Here is a 26,781-nt window from a genome sequence, read left to right on the forward strand (position 1 = left end):
ATATATCCCACAGCGTGATTCAATTTGTATTCTTTTGACATCCTGTCTAGCCATGGCTGTGGCCATGACCATTGTAATTCTGTTTTCAATCTTACCATGCCCTATAGTAGACATGACCTCAGTTCGCCAGCCTATGGATTACAACATGGAAAAAAGCTCTTTTGAATAATGATTCCTAGGAAAAGAGTTGAAAAAAAAAACCAGACATTTGTGCCAAGGTTCCAGCTCCATAGCTGAGACATGGAGACCTCACTTGGTATGGTTGATCCCAGCATAGTCAGTGTATATTACCTTGAAGGCTCAGAGCTGGAACGAGACATTCAGGTTCGCAAGGCAAGTTCCCTATCTCTGCATCCCTGACTGTCTTCTGAGGTATGCCACCCTCTGGTTTCCTCTGCTGGGCTGCTTTCAGCCATTGCATATGAAATCTACCCTTTTGGACAGCAGCATCAAGAACAAGGACTGCCAGCATGCATTTCTATTGGTACTTCTCTATGAAATAGCATGTGGGTTAAGTTTTCCCCTTTTCTCACTCTAAAATGCTTTGGGTCAGTGTCTTTATTCATACATGCCTTGTTGCCACTTTGTTGAGAACAAGCTATGGTGGAAAGTGGAATTATCCAAGCCCCTGTGGCCTGATAAGTTGCGCTGAGAGTTTAGTTGTGAGACTCACTATTGAGAAATTTAAGGTCAAAATCTGTAGGAAAGTGCAAACTGGATTATTAACACTCAGCATTTCCGAGCCCAGGGTGTGCAAAACCAGATCCTCTGGGATAGGAATGGTTAGTGCTTTCTGGGGCTGGGTCCAGACCCAGCTGGCCAGATAGCACAGGTGTGGCAATCAGGTGACTACAACTCATAATGTTATATCTCAATTAAAACTAGGAATCCCCATCGATGTTCTGGAAGGAGCACAGAAACAAGGTGTACTGGCCTTCTCGTTGTGTTTTTAAGGTTTGTTGGCCTTGAGTTGCTAACCTTTGTAAGATAAGATCATTAGCAGTTCTATCTACTTCTTATTTCCTGATTTTTTTAAAACATGAATTTTCCAGAACTTGGGGGTTACAAAACAGGAAATTCACACCAATTTGTGTTTCAATTAAATATTCATTTGTTAGGAACACAGATTTGAAACTCAGATTATTAAAGTGACTTCCATGATTTTAGCAGTGCTGAGTACCTCAGCATCTCATTCAGGATTCTTGTTTGGGATTCCCCACGCACTTCTGCACTGAGATCAGTGGGGTTTAGGAAGAAGTTTCAGTGCCTATACAAAGCAAACACTGTCTTTGGTGTTAGTCTATTAATATCTAATGTGAGCAAGCAACACTGTGTTTTCCTCTGTGCTTAATACGTGCATTCTGCACCCTCAGGCAGCTGAATCTAGATGCTTTTGTTGTCATATTTGTAGTGTGCAATATGTATTTCCTTTTTATTAATCAGACCTGCCATCAGAAAAGAAATAGAGGGAGTTTTGAAAGCACAGCCAGGATAGATACTGTCATTTTGCAGTCTTTTGTGCACAGGTGGAGATGCCTGTTTCCACTAGAATGGGTGGCAATATTCTGCTGCTTGCAGAATTCTTACAAATGAAAATCAGGCAAAGGAGTTACTGGCTATCCACAGGGTAATTCTCCTCTGGAAGTGTGCAGTCAATTCCCATTTAGGCTAATTACACTTAAGGAGCCCTTTCCTATAACTAATGAACAATAGGCATAACCTGTTATTACATAACCATAGGCACGCACATTAATACACTGTTGAATTGCACTACCCTGTTAAAATGCTTCCTCTACAAAATTCACTGGAGATTTTTAGAGACATTTGCTGTAATTACTGCTAGCATGGTTTCTAATTCATTTAATTTTCTTTTCTACCTAAACTGAGCGTATAAGTGTGTTTTAAGAGATTGAATAAATAAATTTTTAATTATAAAATGATGCTGCATCATACATTATTAATAATAACCAACAATGTCTAATATATGTTTAGGTATGAATCCATTAGGAAGATGAACTAATATATATATCAGTCCTAAAATAATGTCCTAATTTGTCCTGTGTTTATGAATGGGGAAATCCATGTTTAAAGCAATTAGAGGTTTATAAAAGCCTTGGACTGACGGTGGGTGAAGCATTGAGCACGCTTGGCACTTAGGAATTCTGTTGTTGTCTACGGCAAAGGAGAAGACCCTTTTTGGTCTTCTTTAAACCCTTTATTGGTTTCAGCAGTTTGTGAAATCACACAACCAGAATAGCACAGGTATACAGACCTCCAGGGTGAGAGCAGCATGATGCGCATAGTCCTGGTTGGCAAACACTCTGGTTATTATTGTTATCTCTGAAAAAAAACCAAAAAAGCCTCCTTTGTACTCTGTCAATTTACTTTCAGGTAGTTTTGAGGGATTTTGCCAATTATTTCCCTATTAGCGATAGCAGACTTCAGAAATCTCCATGGCAAGTTCCAGGCATTCACCAGTCTCATGGCAGGACTCAAAAAGGCTGCAATCAATGTCACAGTCACAGTTGCAGTCATTGTTGGCGTGGTCTTCATTGGAGGTCTGGTAGTATCTATTGGATGGACAACAGGTATCTATCAGCCAATGTTCACAGGTATCAGGCAGCATTATAAGAAAGTCCCAAAATTGGCAGAACAAGCAGGCCAGGATAAGTGTCGCACATTCATCTAAGAGAAAGGAAAAGCAGCAAGACATAAGAAAAGGGGCATGCTTGGTTACCTAGGCTTAGGTGACTATGTCTACACAGAAATGAGATGCAAGGCAGCACACAGGGTAGGCAAAAAAATACGTTGATGATAAGTACTTCCATTGAGTCAAATGAAAGGATTCAGTTTTTATGTTGTTTGTTCTGGAAAAACAACAATGGCATGAAATTGATTTGAATGAAAATATTCTGTGCAGTGAAGTTCAGAGGAACAAGTACTCTAACCAACTTTCTGGTTGAACTTGATGTTCTTAAAGGTATTTTCCAACCTAAATGATTCTATGGTTTTATATTCTTAAAGTGTCTGGGCTATAAATTTCAGCACAGGAGTGATCCTCATGCAGCAGGGATGCTCTGTGGAGGGGATTGCAGCCTTTCAGGAGTGCAGAAGTGCTGCTGTTTTGTGGTGCCACATGTGCTATCTGACCAAGCGTCCTGGTTTCACCTGGGAGAGAGTTAATTTGCTTCCCAGTAGTTGGTGCAGTGCTGTGTTTTGGATTTAGTATGAGAAAAATGTTGATAATACATGGATGTTTTTAGTTATTGCAAGAGGTGTTTATACCAAGTCAAGGACTTTTCAGCTTCTCGTGCCCTGCCAGAAAGAAGGCTGGAGGGGCACAAGAGTTGGGAAGGGACACAGACGGGACAGCTGACCCAGGAATATTCCATACCATATAACATCATGCTGAAGTATATATATTGAGGGGAAAGCTGGCCAGGGGCTTCTGCCTGGGGACTGGCTGGGCATTGGTCAGCCAGTGGTAAGCAATTGCACTGTGCATCACTTGTTGTGCATATTCTATTTATTATTATTATTTCTTTTCTGTCCTGTTAAACTGTCTTTGTCTTAGCCCATGAGTTTTCTTAATTTTACCCTTTTGATTCTCTCCCCTATCCTACTGCGTGGTGCTTAGTCTCCAGCTGGGGTTAAACCACGACACTAATGCATGTGACACTGGAGCTTATTTTCTTTTTCACAAGAGTTTACAATATAAGATAAAAATCATCAGAATGGTCATGCTATTCTAGGAAAGAAAAAATAATCAGCAGAAAAAACGCCAAACAAATAACTTTTAGGGGTATTTTTGCCTGCATAAGAAGAGTTCAGAACTGACTCCTTCTTATTTAAACTATCCCTTTCTGTGCTGTAAGTCTGTTCCAGTCTGGATCAATCCTCACTGGAAGTCAGTGTGCAAACACCCAAAGCTTTTGTGGAGAGTGGATCGGGCCCACATGTTTCTAACGATGTGATTATTATCTACATGACAGGTAGATTGCCTAGCCAAAGACAGGCAGAAGAAGCAAGTCAAGAGAAGAGCATTTACAGTGGGCAGTGTGCTGATTGATTCTCAGCCCAGGGTCCTTCCACTTCCTGACCGAAATGGGTTTCTCATCTCTTCATTCACAGACCTGTTAATTTTTGAACAGAAAAGTTTGGAAACCGGAATCATCCCGGATGCATGTCTGGAGCCAGTAAATATTCCTGAAAACTTGCTCACTGTGACAAAAACTTTGTGTTATATTTGTTCCCCTCAAAAATCAACTAATCAACTCCCAACCGCTTGAATTACAGCATCTGGGGAAGCTGCCTCCGGGTGCAGCAGGGCTCGGAGCAGGTGTGAGATTCTGACTGTGTGAATCCAGTTGGAGTGCAAAGACCCAGACCTTTCAATTTGTATTTTTTTTTCCCTCCTTGTTTTTGGAAAGGAAAAATGCCTTCAACAATATGAATGCCTTTTCATTGGTTCTTTCAGGAAAGCATATGGTTATAACCACATTTCTTGCCCTAGGATGACTAACTGTGAACTCATTCAACTGCATTGGTTCTGTTGTGGCATTTTCTATCTCACGTAACATAAAGTTCACTGCCAGGAACTTTCCAGAATTATGCCTTTTTTTTTTTTTCTTTTGAAGAAAGCTTTCTTGATGAAAAACAAAATTAAAAAATCATTCCAGCTTCTTTATACATATAAAAAAGAAGCAGTTAAAGCAGGTAGCAAGAATAAATAGCATGTGGTTGGACTTGTTTCTAAGTAGCATATCATCACCTATGTTATCAGTTTTAATACTTTTTTAAATATGTCAGAATCTATTTAAGTTCAGACAAGCACAACTAACTTCCAAGTCAGTTCTGCAGAATGAGAGTGACTAGATTTTGGTGATACTTAGTAAATTTATGCTTATATTTTTTTCTAACTAAATGAACTGAAATAATTATAAAATTGAAACATCTAATAAGGTGACACTGCTGCATTTAATTGTATGAAATTTGCGCTGTAGAAAATGTAATCATTTTACCCAGTAGTCCTTGGTGTAATTAAGACTATTCTTCTTAGGTATCTTATGTTTATGACATTTCCTTCCTATACATAGATGTGAGGGATAAATTTCAAAATTCTGTATCAATTAAGGATCTTTTAATATTTTTCCTCTCTCCCAAGATCTGTTTTCTAGTAACGTATTTTTCTCCTGAATGTGTCAACCATAATGGTGCTTATGTAATCTGGAGAGAACAGATCTGATTCGTAGGGCTTCATCCAGGAAAAAGAGCACACAAAAAGCACAAGATTTTAATAATAAAGTAATGTTTCAGCACAGAGTCTGTGATGTGCAGTAAAGATGCTTTTAAATTCCCATCAGAGCACACACCATGAACTGTGATAATGGATGTAACACATTTCAAAAAATCTGCATGTGTGAGGCTTTTTTGTCCTGTTTTAAGTGGGGTAATGTATATAAATAATAGATATTAGCAATTAAACATCCATTCCTATGCATTCATTTATATATTTGAAAATAAATTAACCACAAACTGCATAAAAGAAGATGCAATCTCCTGTTTTCTCCTCTGTTTTCCCTGCTGTTTGTGAGGTGGCATTACTGCATTTATCTCGGTGAGAGCAATGACCTCAGCTCTCATTCTCTACAATAGTAGATTAATTAGCACAAAAGAAGAACTTCTAATAATTTTGCTAGTCTGTCTCATCTCTCACTTTTCCTGCTCTTGTTGATGGCTGTCAGCTTACCCTCTGCTTGTGCAGAGGATGCCCTGAACAAACCTGGCCCAAAGCTCACTGAACCCAGGATGGTCACCGTTGGTGAGATCTGTGAGCTTTGGATCTGCTCCTCTTTAAGCACAGAGAACAAAATAATTGCTGATTTCCTCAGCTACCTCTCTGCCTTCAGAGGTTCTCCATGCACCAGCAAACAGGATTTGGCCTCGTGTATGTGGAACAAGCAGTAACTTGTCAGAGTAGAGTGAGCAGAGTATGCAGTGACAACCACAAATCTGGCTTCCTTTGGTTTCCTTGGCTTCCTTCCAGCCTTTAACATTATTAATTGAGCACAGATTGTTTGGGGTTTTTTTGTTAATTTCCTTCACTTTTAGCTTTTTTAAGGAGTATGAAATCTGTTATTTGCATCACATGGTACGCACCTGTGTGCCAGTAATGGTTGAGGGCCTGATCAGATAGTCAGCAAACTGAGAAAATAGCGAGTGTCTGGACTAGAAAACAAGTCCCTTAATTAAAATAAATATTTCAGACCCTTCATTGAAATTAAATGTATTCTAATACATGTATCAGAGACATCCCTTTTATTACAGGATCAGTAATATAACAGAGATGGTAATGGTTGCTGGAGAGAATGGTGGTTTATTGTGATGATCTGTATTTAGAAATCCTTTATTTAGGAATTGTTAAATGATATACACGATAGATCCCAGTTCCATTGGGTATAGCACACTCGTCCATTATTGTAAAAGACACACATAAGAAACTTAAAAAATGCTCCACAGAAGCCCTTTTTATCACATCCACTGGTTACGTAACAAGGAATAGCTGCTTCTCAGCATAATTCCACTAAAATCAGGGGTGTTATAGAATTTAGATTAACAGGAGTCACGCCCCTTGGTCTGTAATGACTGTCCATAGCCCGCTCTACTCCTTAATCTTGGTTATACTCTTGCCTCTGAAACCCTTTCAAAAAATAGTGTAGATATTCAGCTCTAACTTATGCTTTTACATGATAAAAAGGATGAGTTCCTTTACAGGAAAGGTAAGACAGCTCTGATCATTAGCCCCAGAGCAGGTTATGTTTTAGTAATGTTGATTTGTGAAAATGCACTTGAACTACTGGGCATCTGCTGCAGTTACGGCTTGCAATTACCTTTCACAACACTTTGTTTTCAAATATGCTTCTTCAAAACACAGAGCATACTGAGCTAACTAGAAGTCCTATCCATGTGTATCCACCTGGCCCAGTCATCAGAGTTTTCTGCAGAAGAAGAGCAGAGTATGAAGAGAGCATACACAAGTCTGTAGAAGTAATATGCTGACCACCAAACACAGCATCTGTTCAGCAACCACAGTACTATCAGTGGCAAAAGCAGTAGCTTCTGCTGTTGGGGAGATATGTGTCCATCTGTTTTTCTGACTCGTTATATAAGTACAAATGCACTGTTGCACAATAAGCTCTAAACTCCTCTTCTATGACTTTAATATCACTGATAATTTAAAGTCATCTTGTGCAGATTCTCATCAATCACAAAATGTTGCAGGGCAACTTAATGCTGCTTTTGGCTATGTTCTTGAACCTCATGTTCAGCACGTAAGCGATTATTTCAAGTTAGATACACATAGTGCTTTTTTCCAATGGGCATTATTTAGAAATCAGCTTAAATGTGATCTGTTTTATAAAACATACCATCACTGTCTCTCTGACGTACTGATGCATCATCTTCAATGTAAGTGAATTCTCTGCATTTCTCCAGGGGAGCAATGGATGATGTGCTCGCATCTGAGAATTTCTTCTCATTTTTGGTACCCTTTGATGAGGCGTCTGTGATGCTGAATTCTGCGACAGAGCTCATAACCATGCCTTTCATAGGCTTTTCATCTGTATGTTTTTCATTTGTAAGCTGGTTATCTGGTGGGATTAGGGGAAAAAAAGAAAAGACTTGTTTGTGATACCAAGACAGAGATCCAAAAGAATAACATATGCAGAATTTCCAAGCCTACAGTTGTTTACTTCCAAGACCTAACCTTTCTTACCTAATGATTTCAGTCTCTTTGCACAAGTGAAGTTTATTCATAGCATAGGCATTTGTGAACTTGCATTCTAAGCTTTTCTCTTAATCCCAGTGGATTTAGAGGCTAAGTAATAATTCACTTCCAGTGGGTGGGATCAGGATGGAAAGAGAACAGAACTATTGCCTCAGTTGACATCTCTTTTGAGTGTGATATCCTAACTTCAGTTTGTGATAAGAAAGAAGGCAAAACAATTATCGTGTTATTTTTCAACAGCAGCTCTGTTTCTCTAAATTTACAGCCAACAATGTGCATGTGGGTGGTACCTAGATGCAGATGTGCCAGCTCTCCATGGCTCATAAGCTTGTAGCAAAGAAAGCCAGATGGTCTCTGTTTAACATCCAGATTCATTATTTCGTAACTTCATCCACGCTTGTGCTGCTGGCCAGGAAGTCAACTAGAAGATGGGATACTTCACATGCTGTCAGCGTGCCAGAGAGGCAGCTCAAAAACCAGAGGGAGAGCTTAATTTTAAGCCCCAACTAGGGGAAAGGTTAAGAATAGTTCTGAGCTCGATTTATTCGTGAAGAACTTCTCAGGCACAGATAAACGCGGACTGATATATAGTTTCACTTACTCTCTGAAGTGATCAAGAGGCCAAGAAACACAGTCATTCTCTCTATGCGTGGGATGATAAAGCCTCATCAATTCTTATCTACAGCTGATTAACTCGTGTACCTCACATCAAGCACAGCCTCACTTTTTATCTTACTTAAATCTTGTGATATGCTTGCTCTTGAGCTATATACAGAAAATCAATCTTTACAAACACCTTGGTTTTGCAAACACTATTTTCTGAGAGGAATAGTAAATGCTCTAAAGTAGACAGTGTGTGCCCTCCTGCAAGGAGCCAGGGGAGAGACTCTGCATATCTCTTGTTTTTCAGGTACCTTTGACCCCTAATGTATATTAAAGGAAAGCCAAGAAAAGGTTGTTAGAGAGTGAAATCTTGACGAGGCTGCAGTAGTGCCCCTAGTATCCTTGCAGGAAAAAGGAAGAAACGTGGGTGAGATGGGTGGATCGCAAGTCAGGTGAAAAAACACTGCGACCATAGGGCTCACAGTGGGAAAAAGCACGGATTTGAGGTGTAACTGGTGTCCAGTGAAGGCCACCAAGGTGGTGAGGGGTCTTGGGGCATCTGATCTATCAGGAGAGGCTGAGGGAGCTAGGCTTGATTGGCCTGGAGAAGAGAAAGCAAAGAGTTGTGCTGGGGTCTGTCTTCCACTTCATAACCAGGGTAGTGGAGAAGCCAGACCCCAGCTCTTCCCAGCGGTGCACAGAGGTAAAAGGAAAAGAGGCCGTTGTCACAAGCTGTGCCCAGGGCAATTGGGATTGCATACAGGTACAAATTCTTCATCATGGGAGGTGTAAAGCAACTGGGCAGCCCCCAGCAAGGCTGAGGAAGTGTGGAGAGCTCAGCTGGGTATGGATTCCTGTAACTGCTCTTACTGCACAGGTAGCCATGCTTTGAAGGAAAGGCTAGATGAGGTCCCTTCCAAGCTAATTTTTCTATAATTTCTATGATTCTATTTACTTACACAGTGAGTCAGCAATTTGTTTGAATTTTTACTCATAGTCAGATTTCATGCCATTTTAGATCATCTTCATGTGGTGAAATATGTAGTAGCAGAAAAGCTGCTTAAAAGTTAGCCGAGTAAGATCTTGGGAGAGGATAATAAGAAATACTAAGCTATCCTATTCATTTTATCTTTAAATCACTGCTTTTAAAATGTGCGTTGGCAGAGGTCTGGGCTTAATTTAGAACTTGCAATACTGACAAAGTCTATTATGAGGGAAATGTGTATCTTCCCTGTCCTGGAGACTTTACAGGTTGGCCTTAGACAGAGAGAGACTGGTGTGACAGAGAGAAGTGGAAGGAGGAAAAGGAAGGAAGCAGTGGCACACAGCGGGGTCTCAGAAACCAACACCTGTCGGGTTTTGTGAGCATTACAATGAACAAAAGCCACAGGCAACATTTGGGAAAGACAGGAGAAGTGGTGGCTCCTCCAGGTGTGAACCAGCAGTGCAAAGTGCGGTGGTATTTACCTGCAGGTTATACATTGGGTCATAGGAAACCAGCATCCCGGGCAAGCTAAGTCTGATTTTACCTATCTATGATAATTTGTTGACAGTTTGCTCTCCAGAGTAAGTAAATGAATCTTCCCTTCCCCCCCCCCCCCGCCCCGACATCTTGGCCAGCCTTTTGAGACCAAATTGTGGAAATTCATGCATTTTGGATGTACATACATGCACAGTAACCACTGTTTTCCAGTGTTTCTAAGTCAATGACATACCACAATTTTTCCTGCACTTTCATTCATCAACATAGTGTCTGCAGGAAAAGTTGTGCTAATTGAAGTAGCAGAGCTCTAGAGGAAGCAATGTCCTGCTTAAGCATTGGATTTATTGGATCATAATTGATTTGTGAGCCCAAAAGACACATGCCCCACCTGTTATTCACGTGCCACTCTTACAATGGATCTTGTTTTTCCAGGTTGAGAGCTACACTCAGGCTGAGCAGTTGAATACAACAAATCAGATTGAAAGGCCTAGGCAAGAATGATGGTTTCTATAGTTTTCCACTTTCAAAATTGGCCCAAAGGTATAAACTGGATATATTTTAAATCACAATGTATCTGTTGAGTTCCTAATTTCTGCAACAATACAGTGGCCCACAGAATGCATTTAAGCATTCAACAAATGAGACTGAAAAAAATCAGACGGAAGTAATCAGTAAATGCCAGACTAACATTTACTGTATCCACTGACTTCTACTATTCATGCTTTGAGTCGATTTTTATTCTTGAAGTGCTATTGAAGAGAAATCAAAACCAGAAATAGAAAGGCATAGACATAACCTGAATTTTTCAATGCAGCACCATCAAACAAAAGGGTAACAAAAGCTGTCATTCAAGGACTCTTCTGTTTGTTAAAGCATACTATATCTTTGAAAATACAGTACATTTTAGTGTCAGACTCTTAGTTTGAAAAGCTCCCTTTCAGTAATGTTATACTTGTCTTGTACAGCTAGATCAAGTCTTCATGCAATCACCGTAACAAGCAACTTGCTATGACAAGCGAGATCCTTGCTTCCAGAAAACAGTGCGATAGAGGCTAAAGCAGTGTACAATTATAGGTCTCCATTTCCTTTTTATGCAATTACCTTCAGTTCAGCTGTGGGTCCATCTACATTATGTCTTTTATCAATTTTATGTTTGCACAAAGTGTCTAAAGAAATAAAGATTATGATAGACGAGCATAAAAAAAAGGTAGTAAGCACTTTTTTTCTCTTTTATAGTTTGTTTCTGTATGGAACATGTAGGTTGAGAGTTAGAAACAAATAAGTGGAGAAAATAAGCTTTAAGGATATATTATGCAGAAATGATATTATTTAAGATTACTGCTAAATGAGAATGTAACAAAACCCCTAAATTACAATTAGAGATGGGCAGAGGGTCAAACCTGGTTATTGTCTTGTAAGAGCCTATGTTCAGCTCTACCTGTGCACAAATGTGTGTGTTTTTAATGTGTAGAAATCATCCACTGAAGTGAATTAAAAAGGAAAAATAAGTGTATCATGATGAAGAAAGCTCAGATTATTCAGTGTTAGACTGTTAGCAAAGGCAGCTAGAGGTAAACCCCCACAATGTGCCATTTTTAAATGGTATCATGAAGCAGCAGCTTTCTCATACAAGAAAGCTGGTCTTGCCTTGGCTGTGGCAGTAGGACTGGGATCATTCACCCATGTTTGTATTAAAGATAGACATAGTCTCAAGACTCACATGAAATTCTTTCTTTAGTTGGGTGACTCAGGCGGCTGACTGTAGTGTCTAAATTCATGAAAGCACAAAGTAAATCACTTACTTTCCACTGATGCCTGCCCCAGATCCCTCTGGTTAATAATGAGGAACAGTGATACCAGAGCTGGCATTTTACAGTAGAGCCCCTGACCTCTGGTTCTCTTCATTGATTTAGGCACAACCCAGGGTCTTGCAGCCCTGGAGAATAGATAGCTAGAGTTTCCTAGCAAACTTTAGAAAGCAAATTCATATAGTGGCATATAAGAGCTCTAAGCCTGTTTTTGGCAAGGGACTGTTCTGCTCTGTTCTGACTGTTCTGCTGGACGGGGACTGCAGCAACATGGGTATTACTAAAGATCTGTTCAGAGCAACTGGTTAGGGGGAGCTGCCGCTAAAAGAAAAGGAGGAGAACTGATGTATCACCCTATGTGGGTCTCATACGCATCTTACAAGTAAAGAAGAAGGGAGCCTGTGGCTGGGGGCATTTGTTCCCAATCCATCCTGGCAGTGGCCCTTTGCCTCGCATCCCAGTGGCAAGGAGTCCCAAGGGTTAATGGTGACCTGTAGAAAACTCTAGCAGTCTAGAATGTGTAACTTTTTCATTTCACCGTGAGACATCTTCATGTATCAGTGCAGTGAAAGAACCAAAGGAACGCCTGGCTGATCTCCCTGCCATTCGTTATCCCATGCACTGCTGTCGCTACCTGTCTATTTAATATATTACATAGTTGTCACTGAAAGAGCTGTGTGCCATGTCCATTCAGTCCTAAGATGAAGCAGGCAGAGCTACACCAGAGCCGATGGATGATAACTTGTAAGTATAAAGGCTTGAACTGAACTCATTTGGTTTGGAAAGGCTCACAGTAAAATGAAACCGAAACCCCAGGTTTCAGTGGTCATGTTTCAAAGAAGAAAAAGTAAAAACAAAACCAAAAAACTTCTTCTTGCCATTCTAAAGGACATTATTTTCTGCCAACAGCAATGGGAAGGGATGTCAGGGGTATATCTGCATGGTGTGAAACATGCATGGGGCCAGCATCTTGCTTACCTGGCTGGTCCTCACTGCTTGGCGTCACCCCAGGAAGCACCGGGAGAGGCAGGGAGCTGGTGCAGCTGTCTTGGTGGAAGAACAAAACAACATTGCAGAAGAACACTGTAAATAAATGTGGTTTGACATGTGTATCACCTCAGACACTTAGTCACTGACTTCAGGAGTTGTTGCTTTGAGTGCAAATAGAAACAACTGTGATTCCTTGCAGATAGAAATCACACGGGATGGTGCACTGTTTCTGTTACCCTCTGTCTCATTTCTGGAAAGGAAGCCAAAAATAAAACAAATTCCTAAGAAAGTTTCATCTGAGAAGAGGGGAAGAGGATCACTGGCAAACACAGAATTTTCTCTTTCAGGTAGGTACAGAGAATGTGAAGGCTGGGAGGTCTGTGATGAAATATGGGGCATCATCCATACCCAAACACCCCAGAGACCTTAGATGATGTTCCCAAATCATAAGCAAAGGAGGAGGGAGGAAACTGCAGCCCAAGCTTCAACTTCTGTGGTTTAGTCACCTTGACAGACAAGATGCCCAAGGTCCTCGTGGTGGCAAGCCCAGGTCCCCACATGGGTGCTGAGCTCCTGCACTTCTGCTGTGTTTGCCAGGCCACCCACTCCACATGTAGGGCTGTGGAGTGGATGGAGGCTTAAACCTTCCTCTCTCTCCCAAGGTCAGAGAGGCAAACTAGGAGGAGGTATAGGACTATCCCTGTGGTGAGCGCAACAGATGGAGCAAACTCCATGAGAACTGCTATCATCCACACAGGAGAGGCCAGAGGGAGAGAGGGCGTCACAGCCGACCTGAAGCAAGCTGGCCTAGGCTAATATATCATGGATGCTTTCATAGTTTCGTGCCCATTACATTTTGCTGAGCACAAGCATAAGGATACAGGGGATTTAGAGACTTTATTTTTGTCGTAAGGAAACAGGAAATAGTACACAAGACTATAAATATGTATTTGGCTTCATATGACATCATGAACTTGTGCAAGTGCTTCTCTTCTGATTTATGATGCTGGACTGGTAATTCACAGGAGCTTTGGGTTTATTTTATTTTGCTCTTGCAGTAACAAATCTAACGGTGCAATCCCGGGAGGGGGTATTTTATCAATAGTGAATTTTTGACCTCATTGCGTGCGTTTTAACTTTATGAATTAGTGACCCAGCTGACTGTGAAGCCTTCTATATGCTTATTATAAATCTACCACAGGACTGGCAAAAAATTTTGGCCCAGATCCTAAACTCTGACAGGCATGTGTTGATGGACTGCATAGCAAACACTTCCATTAATATTTCTGACTAATTATACCATATATTAAGAAAAATGAATGAAGCCAATGTTTATACGCAGCTTTAACTGCTTTTGATATAAGAAAGCAACAAAATCCCTAATAAATTTTCACCTTCAACATTTCTATTCATTATAATTTTTGCCATGATGAATGAAGTTAGAACTGGAGAGGGAGGGGGTTCGTCTTGAAATCTGTTCAGTGAATGACTGAATTTACTTCCCTTCCCCAACTTGTGTTGAGGAACGAGGGAACAGATGGACACAGGAAGAAGAGGGAGGCAAGTGCGGAATGAAGGAGATGGGTGAGGAACAGATGGAATTGGGGGAAAGTGAAGAGGAGAGTCAGCGAGGATGGTAGGAAAGTATTCCACTTGACCTTGAGTCGAAATGAAGATTTGCATACACCATGGGGCAGCAAGATTTTGGGATGCAGCCTTTTTTCTTTCTGTGGCACTTAAGTCTCAAAGTCCTGTGGGCCATCCCAGCAGTCCAGTCCATCCCAGGGGATGTGCAGAACTGGAATGGTGATTTTCTCAAGGGAATGGGTGCTACAGAAGGGTGCCTGCACTTTGCTTAAGTCCCATAATGGTAATGGCGGGGGAGAAATGTGTGCAAATGCAATACCTAATGTGTTGGGATGTGGTAAGTCTCCCTGGCATCCCAGCCAACCCAGAAATTGAAGCTTATGATTTTGAAGAGGTATCCTATGCCTGTTTGTTAGGAACCAATAGCCAAAATACTCAAAGTGATTTATGATTTTACCTGCTTAAACTAAGACATTTGAGATGGCCTGATTTTCAGAATATGCTGAGCATCTGTGTTTTGAGATGTATTGAGTTATATAGCCCAAATCACTAGTAAGTCCTGGAAAATCTTGATTATATTCTTAATTCTATTAAATTGCCTGCATATAGTCCATTGATTCTGGCTTTGCTAGCTGAAGAATGGGAGAGGTGAAAGTTAAATATTGGCCATGTGTGTCATTCTCTTTGAAGAAAATGGGAGCCATGTGCACTCACCTAGCAGCAAAGTTTGGCCCCAAGTATGATTTCACAGCTGGGCCCTAACTTCAGGAATGCCGAAGCACTAAATGACTCAATTGCAGTAATCTGATCAATGCTGTATTTTCACTGTGGATTTAAATTGCATACACAGCAAGAGCAGAGTTAGTTTTCTTCTTTCTGAAAATCACTTTTCTCTGCAGATTTGATAGCATAAATACGAAGTTTTGCTCTCATCACAGAAATAAGTGAAATGGCAGAAAACGTATGTCAAATAAAATGCACAACATTATGTCCCTTTTACTTTTTGGAGGGTGTTTAAGAAGATGGCTTCATTAATTTTGACTGAATAAACGGTTCCTTTAAGGGATTTCAATAGGTGACATGAAAAATGTTAATACGAATGATCAAGACAATGGAGGTTAAAACTGTTTTGAAAATATGTTTCTTTTATAGATCTCAGCTGTTGGAAGAGTTACAGAATAAATATACGGTAGTGCTGACATTCAGTGCTGTTTCATCTTAGTAAAAGAGTTTTTAATAAAGACAATTCTTTTCAAGGAATGCTTTCTGCAGCCAGTCTTCAGAAAGAGGTTTTCCCCCCTCCTAGTTTAATAAAATCAAAGTAATTTATGTCATATTGATATGCCGATATGTTTTTCAATAAACTTTTTCAGAGATTTTTTTTTTAAATTCTCTTCACTTTAAAAATTATAATTATATGTCTTCCTCCCACTTTGAAAATGGCACAAGGTGCTCATTTGCAGAGCTCTACTGTTCAAATCTTCACTGAGAATAGAAATGTCATGACTCAGTTAACAATGCTTTATTATTCACATTGATCTTTTTTTATAGTGTTCTTTATCTCAAAAACATTGTAAATCAGATATCTTCCTCCCACTCTTTTGTTCATTTGCAAATTTTTATTATTCTACTTTAAGAAAGCAATGGAGTGTCAAGAGTCAGTGTATATTGTTTATGTTCTTTTTTGCTTTAAAATTACTTTTAACTATAAAAGGTAAGATGTACAGCAGAAAAAAAAAGCTGGATTTAAAGATGCTTAAAAAAGAATTGAAAGAATCGGTGTGAATTTTATGTTGTCACTTACACATTAGAGTTGCAATGGACTTTGCAAGAAGTGGGACCAAATGCTTAATGGAAAGGTTTTTATGTGCTAATTCTAAAGTCCCTATTGCATCAGACATCATCACCTGCATTAGACACTGCATGTAATTCATGCTTTCAATGAATGCAATAGCAAAATTCACAACTGCTTTTGTAGCATGTTCAGTGGATGTTCAGTTTACAGGTGCTTGCCCGGAGACCTGCACTTCCCATTTCTCTGTGTCAGAACTTGGCACCTGGTCCTCAGGAGCCCTGGGCTGATAAGCACCAAGATAAAACACCAGATTTTCACAGGAACTTCATAGCTTTGGTATCAAGTGTTAACTACAGCGGAAACGTAACCACAGCTGGTCAACAGGCAGTGCTATCACTGAAATCCACGAGTCAGGGTGCAGGATACGGCTGCACATCCTCCAAGACAGCCATGCTGGAGCCCCCATGGTTTGTTTCTAGATCAGATCTTCCAAATTCTCCTTCACTCACTGTTTTCTTTCCCCAAAGTTTTTCTTCAGGTCTGTATTTCTGTCCTGGCTGTTGTGACTGGCCTCTGTGAAATAAATTCACTGTAGTAATTGGGGATAGCCCAGAGAGCAGCAGGCTCTCCTGGCATTTCACATATTGCTTGCTGACAGGTAATTTTTTTATCTTTTTCCTGTTTTGAATTAATTTCCCCCAGGGCATCCTGGCACCCTGTTGTTACTGCAGGAGCTCTTGAAAGAGATCATCTTCTCTGGGAGGAGTGGCTATTTCTGAAGTTGAATTTAAGCCCCAGGTTGGATTTTTGGATCTTCCAGGTGCAGTGGCAGCTCTATCACATGAAACAAGCCTGAAAAGCTTTTGTAAAGAAAAATAAAGTTCCATATTCTTTTGTTTACTTCTTTCTGCTTCAAAGCTGCACTCTCCTGACATTTTGCTGAGAGATAATTAAAGTAAGTAATTCTCAAACTGAACCTGAACCAAAAACACACAGCCCTGTCCTTCCGCCTCCAAGTGGAAAACTAAGCATCTATTTATTCTCATTAATGTCAGTAGGTTACTCCAGCCACCACAGAGCTGTGCCAGTCCCTGGCTGTGGGGATTTGGGATGCACAACCCCACACACAGCTGCTGGAGCTGCATGGACACCCTGCACCATGTGCTGAGGCACATCCCAACACTCACAGGCAGCTGCTTGTTGTACTGCAGGGATAACTGAAACCTCTTAAATTTTCTTTGTTCCTGGCTGCAGAGTGTGAAGCTGGAGATTCTGATGCATTATTTTTTCTGATTTGATTGAGTTGTTTTCAAATTGAAGAAAAAACAAACTTTAGTATTATTATAGTCTTTTTCTCCGCACCCCTGGCTCATTAATTCAGTCTGCCTTCCTTCCTCTCACAGTTAATTACTCACCCCATCACTGAGGTTAAGATTGTCTGCCAATATGATCAAGTTTCAGAAACAAAATCCTAATCAGAACAGAGTAGCCAGAAGTGGATAGGACTTTAAGATGCTGACACAGTAAGTGATGGTAGGTCTCACCTGTGGGCATGCTTGTGTGTGTAATTGCTCACTGCTCAGTTTGAGAATTTTATAGGTAATGTAAAACAGAAAATACTGAGTTTATTACAAAAGATTTTTTTTTCCACATTAAACTCTCTCATTTAATTTGGAAGGCACTTAAAATTCTGTTTTATTTTTGGTAAGCACTATCTATTGAAAAGTGAAAATATCAGAGGGATCACTAGGCAGAATTTGTGAACTTTCCAATGAAAAGACAGCACAGCATCTTCCTTTCATGTTCCAAGGTCTTTGGCAATTGTGCTACTTTCTGACTGACACTGAAGTTAAGCTGAGAGTTTATTTCCGAAGCAGGTATTACACATGGTTATGGTCACAAATATATCCTTGCACACCATTAATGTCAGAGGAGCTCTGAGGCTGTCAGAATTCTGATTTGGTGGGGGGAAACACCACCAAAACCACATATATTCTTAAAATATGTCCAAACATTTTAAACGCTGTCAAATAGAGCTGCAAATCACAGAAGATGGAGCATTTCTCATAGATGGTCCTTAAAGATCTACTTGTGGTAAATTGGCATGTGATAATGTATGCCTACAAAACCTCATGTCTTCTAATAAGTTATGAAAGCTTTTCTTTGATTCAAATCCAATGATGAATGGCAATCTGTGAGTCTTACATCTTCTAGAGACCTTCTAAGCAAACACTTAGATTTTTCAGTCTCTCCTCTCCATGCCATACTGGAACACAACTGGGAGCTGGACTTGTCCTCTATAGCAAACATTAGGAATCTTATTACCAACTGAGTACCTCCCAAGGTGCTGCTGATCAGCTTTTGCTAGGCCGTGATGGGAAACCATTTATTTAGCTCTGCAACGGCCTGATCCAGTATCACCAGGTGTCTATGCAAAGACTTCCAGGGAGCTCAGCAGATCAGGCTGCAAAACAACCTGCAATAACCTCCAATATGGTAGCCTTCTCTGAGTTTCTTTGCTCTTTTTCTCAGAAAGTCATAGCCAAAGCAATCAGCAGTATCTGAAGCAGAAGAGGAACCATGTTATACATCTTCACAAAACATTTGTCTTCTCAGGGGACACCAAAGATGCAGAACATCTATTCCGGGGGCACACAGATGATATCCACTGTTTCTTAATTATGTAACAAGTACTTTTAGGACAGTGTATTCTTGCCAGCTCTGGCAAAGGCAAGCATGGTAGCTGTTCTGCTCACAGTATTAAATACACTTTTCTTGCTGTGCAGTGGAAGGATGTGTTTAAACTCACAGTCTATCACTATTCCTGGATAGTGTAGGAGAGTCCAGGAACACTCAAGATGTCTTTTCCTGTGTATATTAACTTGTTCCGAACAAAATAGTGTTCTTAGAAAACATGAATCTTACGGCAGAAGAAAGTTTCTTTCATGGCTGTGCTACAAGGGTTTCCAAACAGCTGCTTGTTCATTTGGGTACATGAAATATTAGGTTCAGCCTGCTCACAAGCACAAACACATAATTTCTTCTCACCGTGGCACCTTCGCTGTGGTCACTTCCACCTGGTTTTGTGATGCTGGCAAGTGCCACACTAGCACAACGTCTTCATTGTACAAACTTTCAGAGGAGAGCTGCAGAGTTCCTGCAACCTCAGTGAAACACCATTCTCTCTCCAGTGCCGACTGTTTGTCCTGCTTTACAAGGAACTGCAATGCCAAGCAGTTGTGCTAGTGCCTGATGTGAACACCAGAGGTTTCAGGTGTTGCTCGATGGTTGGTCAACACATTCCTGCCTGTCTGTGGGCCATGCACAAGGATCAAAGGGTTGGTTAGGCGACCCTCAGCACATTGAGCTCACCAAAGACCCAAAAGTGGCATCCTGGGCATTAAGGGTAGGAGAGCTTAACCTTTTCCTCAACACTTCCTTACATCAAACACGGTTCCTCACAGTGGAACTGAAGCCTTTGCTCAAGACTCAGGTATATAACTCCTTCCAAGCAAGGAGGTCACAGTCCAGGCTCCGAGAGGAAAAAGTGCGTGTGAGAGAAATGGAAGAGGTGTCACTGTTTCAACAGAGATTAGGCAAAATCTAGCCCCCATTAATCCTTTAAAGCAGGGCCTCTGGTTTGTTCTTTTTGCAATCTATTCTGTATTCAAAGCAAGTACATTTTTTCTGTCACTATACCACTATTGTTAACAACTATAAATGTATTAAAAACACAGGGGCATTTTAGTATGTGTATTGTGCATAAGAAATATTGTTACATGACAAGCTCCAATTGGCAAGTGAAAAGAGGTTTTATTGAAGGAAATAGCAGTAGCAAACAGTGAACTATGCAGAATAATGGTAATTGTTCCTTTAACATTGGCAGCGCGCGTTCACTTAATATGACTGCTCCTCTGTCTCTGCCTCATCCAGACCCAGAGGACCTGTTAGACAAGCAGGCAGCCACCTCTCTCTGGGATCAAGCTGTCAATGCAAACTTGCTTTCTTTCTATTTCTTGAAGCTAAGCTATACCCCCAGAGCTCCCAAAGCTTTTCCTGAGTGAAAGCTTTAAAAAAGCTCCATTCTAAATTACATCACACGAGCTGTTCTCTTCAGACTGACAGAACAAAAGCAAGGAGGGGGGAGGAAATGCCAAAAGTACCATCTGAATGACTTCTGAGTTGCACAGAATAATTTACCTCCTCATGCTTTATCAGAGCAGACTAATGTTGTCTACGTTGCCTACCAAAGCCCCAGCAGTGTCCCCTAACTAGCAGAGAAAGTTTGCATCTTGTGTGTTTACAATGCAAATAAATGTACAGCTGTTGGGTGCAGGCATTTTGCTTGCAACAACAGGGTCTTGGGTGCCCCATGAAGAAAGATCATAATGGAGGGCATGGTGCTTTCTAAACTTTATCTTACGTGATGTGGTCTCTGACACAGCCAGTTCATGGTTATTGGAAGAGCCCAGCCTGTGGATGCTGCACATACAGGTGGGTGCGCTCATCTGCTAATCAGTGACACCCCAATTAATGGTCATGGTGAGGACGGCTGAGAGCCACTGCCAAGATCTGAGAGGTTTCTCAGACTGGCTCCAGCCAGCTCCAATTAAAGATCATCATCAGAAGTCAAGGGAGCAGATAAGCATTACCCACTTCTGCTGTGGCAGAGTGGGAAGCAGATAAATCGGCATCTCTGCCCCTTCTAGAGGCTTCTAGGTAGCACAAATTGATGTGGGAGCTCCCACTCAGGGAAATCAGCCTCAGCTGCAAATGGAGGGGCCCATGGGCCACCCACCTTCTTCGGCAGATAAATACAGGTAAGAGGAAGAGAGTGAAGTCATGGATGTTCTCTAGGTAAGGTGTGGAATCTGCAGCCCTTGTAAGGTGGTTTGGTGTCAGTTTGGGGGTTGCTTGAGTACCAAGTAGTCTACCAAGGTCTTGAGCATTGAGACAAGCAGACTTCGTGTGGCTCATAGGCTGACCCTTTTGGGGTTCTTTCTTAATTTTGAGAAGAAAATGATTATGGGGCTAAGAGCTTTTTATTTTCTTACTTGAAAGCTTGCAGATTTAGCTCACAGAACTTCTAGGCTTGTTCTCCTGTTTTGAGTAAGCCTTATGTTTTTTATGTTTAAGCTACTAATACAAATAATAGTCCCATTTTAAAGATGGGCTAAAAGAGATGATTAGTCAATATTAAGGCAAAAAATGTTGCTCACATCCCCCATGTAGTTAGAATAATTGTGTTTGTCTTCTTGCATGAAATGTGCCATTTCAGTAGCTGTACAAATGCAGCACCATGCTCTAGATGGACACTGCAGGGAGAAGGTAGGGGACTTACCTGAGTCTCCAAGGGGCTGCAAGATGGGGCTGTCCAGCTCTGGAAAACAAGAATGGGAAAGGAAGGCTTCACTAAGCAGGAAAAGCTCCTCAGCTGGTGAGGTGGCTTTGTTATCCCTCATAGGAACCAGTGTTTCATAAATGCGTCAAAACTGTATTGTTGTCAGAGCAAAGTGACTGGAGCTGAAGACTTAATCCCCTGATTGACTTCACAAGTATGGGAAAAACTACTCTTAGTAGAAGCTGAGAGATACGTCTTCCCTTTAAGGATTCAGTGTCCTCTGGCCTCTCACTGAGATGGTTTTTTTTCCCCAGGGGACACAATTTTCTTATGATCAACACAACGCATCTTACTCAGAGGAGCAGAGGCTGCCTGAGGACCCTGACTCACTAATGCAGTGTTCATCCCTGAACTTCTGAGTGAGTGAACTTTGGGTTTTGCTATTTCTTTTTGGTGGCTCTTGTCTGATGTACCCTGTCAGATGCATGAAGACATCTGGCTAGTGAAATCACTTCGTTTTGATCCGTAAGGCACCATCCTAATGCCCATTAAAGCTGATGGAAATATCTGGCTTCAGGGCATACTATGTTATCAGGTGTTTTATCTGTTTCCTATGAAAGTCTTAATTGTCAAAATAGTCATTAAAGTGATCATAACTGAGGAAAACACTGGTAATGAACCTGAATACAGACCTCATCACTGTGTGCTTCATCACATCCCTGTTCCTATCGATGGTACATATGAAGATGCTGGACTTCAAGTTTTTGAAGCTAGCAGTGTAATTTATTAAACATAACCACTGTAATGCTTGCAGTCTTGTTTTCTGAACCATAGTTTTAAGATATGGTGGGGGTTCAAGTTTAGCTCAGCTGTCTTCATTTTTCTGTTTCAGCATGGCAATGTTTCCTATGCTTTTACGTATATTAAGGTTTTGCACTGCCTTTCACCACCGTGATATCTGAGTATGTCAAAATCAGTGATGATGGCAAAGCAAAAAACTTCATGGTATTTGCAGCATGTGTATTTCTCCTCTCCTTGGAGGGGAAGATATAGGTCTCATCTAAATGACTGAGTACTTGGGTGGCATTGTGATCCCAGTGGATGTGGGATTTTGTGCCACACAGGGGTCACTCAAAGAAATAATGTCCTGCATTTTTTTCTGTACATCTGGATCTGAATGCAAGTTGAGGTTTACATTGTAGGCTAGTATTTTTTCACAAGTTGTGCTTGTAATAGTAGCAGCTAGAAGCTTGTTTGCTTATGAAATGAGGAAATTATCATCTGGAAATAATTTTTAGACAACAGACTGGGTGCATGGACTTGTTTCAAAGCTCCTGATTCAAGCATAGCTGGCCTTTCAGCAGAAGAGCAATGAACCCTCATGGCATGGGGACAAGCGTGCTCGTAGGCAAAGGCTTTTGTCTCTTGATGCTACACCACAAGCAAGGCCTGGAGTCCCTGGAGCACTGTGTGGCTGAGAGAGGATTAATCTGCTTATGCCACCATGCAGACTGCTTCTAACCTGCAGAGATTCTCTTCCTGTAGTGCTCTGGTACACTGCTAGCTGTATGCTTTGGGATCATACATAGTGAATCACTTGTTTTCATCTGGACCAAGGTCCAGAAAGTTTATTTAGCCATTTATAGCTAACTTTTCTCCTTTATTTTGTACAAATATGTGTAAGTGAAGCTTTCTGCTTTCTTTGAGCTTTACCAAAGAGAGAACAGAAATATATGCCTTTTTCTATGTGTTTATTTCAAGACATGATTCTTCTGGGAAGTGTGATTTGTTTATGTGTTTCCATAACAAATTAAAATAGTTAAGGCTTCATCTCTGCCAACCTCTTTCTAAGTAGTTTCAAATAGTTTACTTAAAAAGGGATTATTTCATCTGTCACAGAATATGAAGCAGCTCTGAAGTAGTGTCTAGCTTGCACACTTGAGTCCACTGAACATTAGCTTAAGGCAGAAAAATTAAGGTCCTCTAGACAGTAGGATCACAAGAGCATGGAGCGATAGTTTTGAGTGTGCTGCATCTGAAGAGAAAAAGAAATTGTTTGACTTTCCCTTTTCTGATGGTACCAGTAAGACTGGAAAAGGCTAGCAATACCAACTGCCTATTGGAGGTAGTGACCGCTTAAATCCTGCCTGTCCCTCAATCAGTGCTTGTTCTAACCATTTAATTCTTGTGTGCCTCAATCTCCTGTAAAGTAGGAACATGTATAGTTCCTAACCATATGATTGTTTCTGTGCTGAATTCAGGTCTGTAAGCTAATATGCGCCCTGTAAATGGAGTTTGCAATGTCTTAGGGTCACCTTCTTCAGCTTCAGGAAAAGTCTTAAAAGTTTATGCACACTTCTACAGTTATTACAGCTGATGTCTCTAGTTAGCTACAGCAGGAAGGTCAAACTTTGGAGGTTGTAGTTTCTTTGCAGCCTATAGGTTTCCTTCCTCCCATATCTGTTTTCTACTCTTGCCAGTACCTTGCCTTCTGATTAAAGGCATTAATAATAGCAAATAAAGCTGAAGATCCTTGTTATAACAAGGTAGTTGTTTATTTTTTAATCAGAGCATATGCTTATGCCAGGGTTGGCATGAAGAATCCGTGTATGTGTGTCTTATTAGGGTATGCTAAGCTGATCACTTGTTAGTGCATTACATATAAATTTGCCTTTAGTTATACAATTTACTGGGAGGTTGATACGAGCATTGGTAATCTAATTTTTTTTGGAGGTGGTGGAAATATGAACAATGGGGAAATAAGGCTATTGCCATGTGTGCTGAATTGTGGTTTGGTGGCAGCCATTGTCTTGTAGTTAAGTGGCCATCAAAACCTTTCTTGGGGTGGCAGTAAATTAAAACAAATCTTCAGAAAATATCAGTTTTCAAAGAGTAAAGAAAGATGCAGCAATTATTGTGACACAGGTTTGCAGTCTGTTTCTGATTATCCTTTTGGCTGGAGAGTCGGGATTTCTAATTGTAAGGTGAAGGAATCCTTTTTATCTATCTCTTGCCTCCTAATCCTATGCTAGACAGTATTGTTTTCTGTTCCTTTTGTCTTCTGGGGAAGGAGACAATCTCTGGCTCATGTGAACATCTTGTTAAAGTCTGCTGAGGATTAGGGGGTGTGACAGTTTTCTTGCTGAGCCTTTTTATTGGGGGTTTTTATGCCTGCTTTTCTGGGAGGTCTTTGAAATGTCTTTTATGTAGCAATCATTTCACTCTTTCTTTGTTGCCTCAAATGTTGAGGCTGTATTCTTCTCATCTGTTCCTGTTTATATTCCATACTAGCTGGTCATAACAGTTTAGCTTGAAACTATCATCATGCTGTGTGCTTCTGAACCGCAGGAGTGTTGCAAACTCCTCTAGGACAATTGCAAATTTGAGCTTTATTTTAGGGTATCTGAAGCTTTAGTATGGTTGCTTGGTATGAAATACAGTTAAAGACGTTCCAGATGAAAAACAGCAATCTGGGAGTTGGACATTTCAAGTGTCCACAGCTAGGTATAAGCATTTAAAAATGCTTTGGTTATAGTAAGTCTCCCTTAGGGTGGTCATCATATCAGCCATAGCTGGTCTGATAGGTGTTCAGCCTGGCTTGAATGACAACAATCAATGGCAGAGATAAACCTGTCCTGCTGGCAAGTCAACCCATCTTGACAGAATAGTTTAAACCCAAAAAATAGAAAGAACTTCACTTTTCACTAGAAATTTGAAAAAAAAAAAAAGCTGGTGATTTCACATTTCAGTTTCAGAAAGCAATGGGATTGGTCAGTGTATTTTGTTTCCTAAACTTTTCATTAAACCAATGCTTCTGTCTTGAGTGCCTAGCTTAGGGCACATGGACTTTTCATATCTTTATGAGATGGTAAGCACATGATTGCTGATTTCCCCCAGTGCTTATTTCTGATGCGAAGTAAGCTCAGGAACTCGCTGGGGAGATCCCAGATTCAGTGTTAAGCAAGGAGCCAGGTTTATGTAGTCTTGCTGATAATGAAGGTATCAGAGGCAGGTCTGGAAAAACTGGCTGCATCATTCCCTTTGAGAAGGTGGAGGTAGAAAAGGTGTTTTCATGAAATAATTATAAAAACTAATGTGCACAGGATGCTGTTTCAATTTTTAAATCTAGCTAAACTCTTACTTATTTTGCCAAACAGTGTATCATAGCTTTACAGAGGAAGAAGCTGGCTGCTTAGATGTGTATCTTTTGCTCCAATAAATACTTTTGTAAAAGCTGGGGTTTGTTCCTATCAATAATTTGCCCATGTAACAGCATTTCCATCAACCTTTGCTTGCTGCCTCTCTAGCAGAATTTTTAGTGTCTAAAGCCATATATAATATGGTTCCATTTCACACTTAACCACAAACCTCATTCTTCCAGATATGACCTCAGTTTATTTTATATTGCATGTCTTTTCCTTAAGGTATTTTATACATAGCATAATACGCAATGATACGGCACTGATGTTTATCAAAATTGTTTCACACTGTACTTATTTCTATTCCTGTCTTTTGGATCAAGTATGATACAGCTGCAGACTAATACCACCTTTTAAAATATGTTTAATGTGTTTATTTTCTTACCACATTCACTCCATCCACTAACTTGTTATATGGATTATATTTAATGGGAATCTTGTGGGACTATCAAAGGGCATTTATTTTCTATTGAAATAACAATTAAGATAACACACAAACTAAAATAGTAATCAAATAAACCTGACAAATAACAAACTTTTTTAAAGCTGCAGAGGCATGCTAACAAATCTATTTGATCAATATATGGGATGTGAAAAAAGAGAAGACAAGATTGACTGATGAATAAAATGGAACTGACACAAATAGGCTGACAGCCAGTCGCAAGTCTCTTTAGGGCAAATGCAATTAACTTAGAATAATAGACTCAAATTTGATGGTTAGAAATGCATTTTTATTAACAATCACAGCCTGAATCATTATGCACTCTTATGAATAAAATTGTAGTTATACTGAAAGTCTGTGTATACATGTATGCATGTACGTACAAAAAAAGCCTTGTTGGAGAGCTTTATTTTTGTGACAGAATAGCTGCATGAGACTTATACTTGTGCATGCTTTGTATTTTAAATCTAAATATTCAAGCCAGTGATATAAAAATCACATATATGGTATGCTAGTAAGGGCAATAAGCATCGGTCCCAGGACTGCTTGTTCTTTTGGGATGTGAAATTGCAATCAGGGATTTACAGATTTCATTCTGAGGCAGAGAAGTCATTACTAGAAACATAAGCTCATTCTCTTTACTTTAATAGCTATTTTAAATCATTCATTTAGAAAATACATTAACTATTTATTGTATAGACAGTGCATTTCTATTGGCATTCCATATTCATGCTTTTTTATAATCCT

The 26,781-nt window shown here is 40.3% G+C and overlaps 1 protein-coding gene across 1 annotated transcript in view; it reads right to left on the reverse strand.

Moving 5' to 3' along the window:
- Positions 1–2,425: 2,425 nt before the first annotated feature.
- MDFIC2 (MyoD family inhibitor domain containing 2) overlaps positions 2,426–26,781 on the reverse strand; it is a gene marked incomplete at both ends in the record, with an annotated part of 44,501 nt that continues 20,145 nt past the window's right edge. Inside the window, 3 exons of the mRNA XM_080625642.1 lie at positions 2,426–2,685; positions 7,428–7,649; positions 21,394–21,432. Of these exons, the coding sequence (XP_080481768.1) occupies positions 2,426–2,685; positions 7,428–7,649; positions 21,394–21,432 (521 nt within the window). The remainder of the gene's footprint in view (positions 2,686–7,427; positions 7,650–21,393; positions 21,433–26,781) is intronic.

Source organism: Psittacula echo (assembly GCF_963264785.1).
Source record: "Psittacula echo genome assembly, chromosome: 9".
NCBI lineage: Eukaryota > Metazoa > Chordata > Aves > Psittaciformes > Psittacidae > Psittacula > Psittacula echo.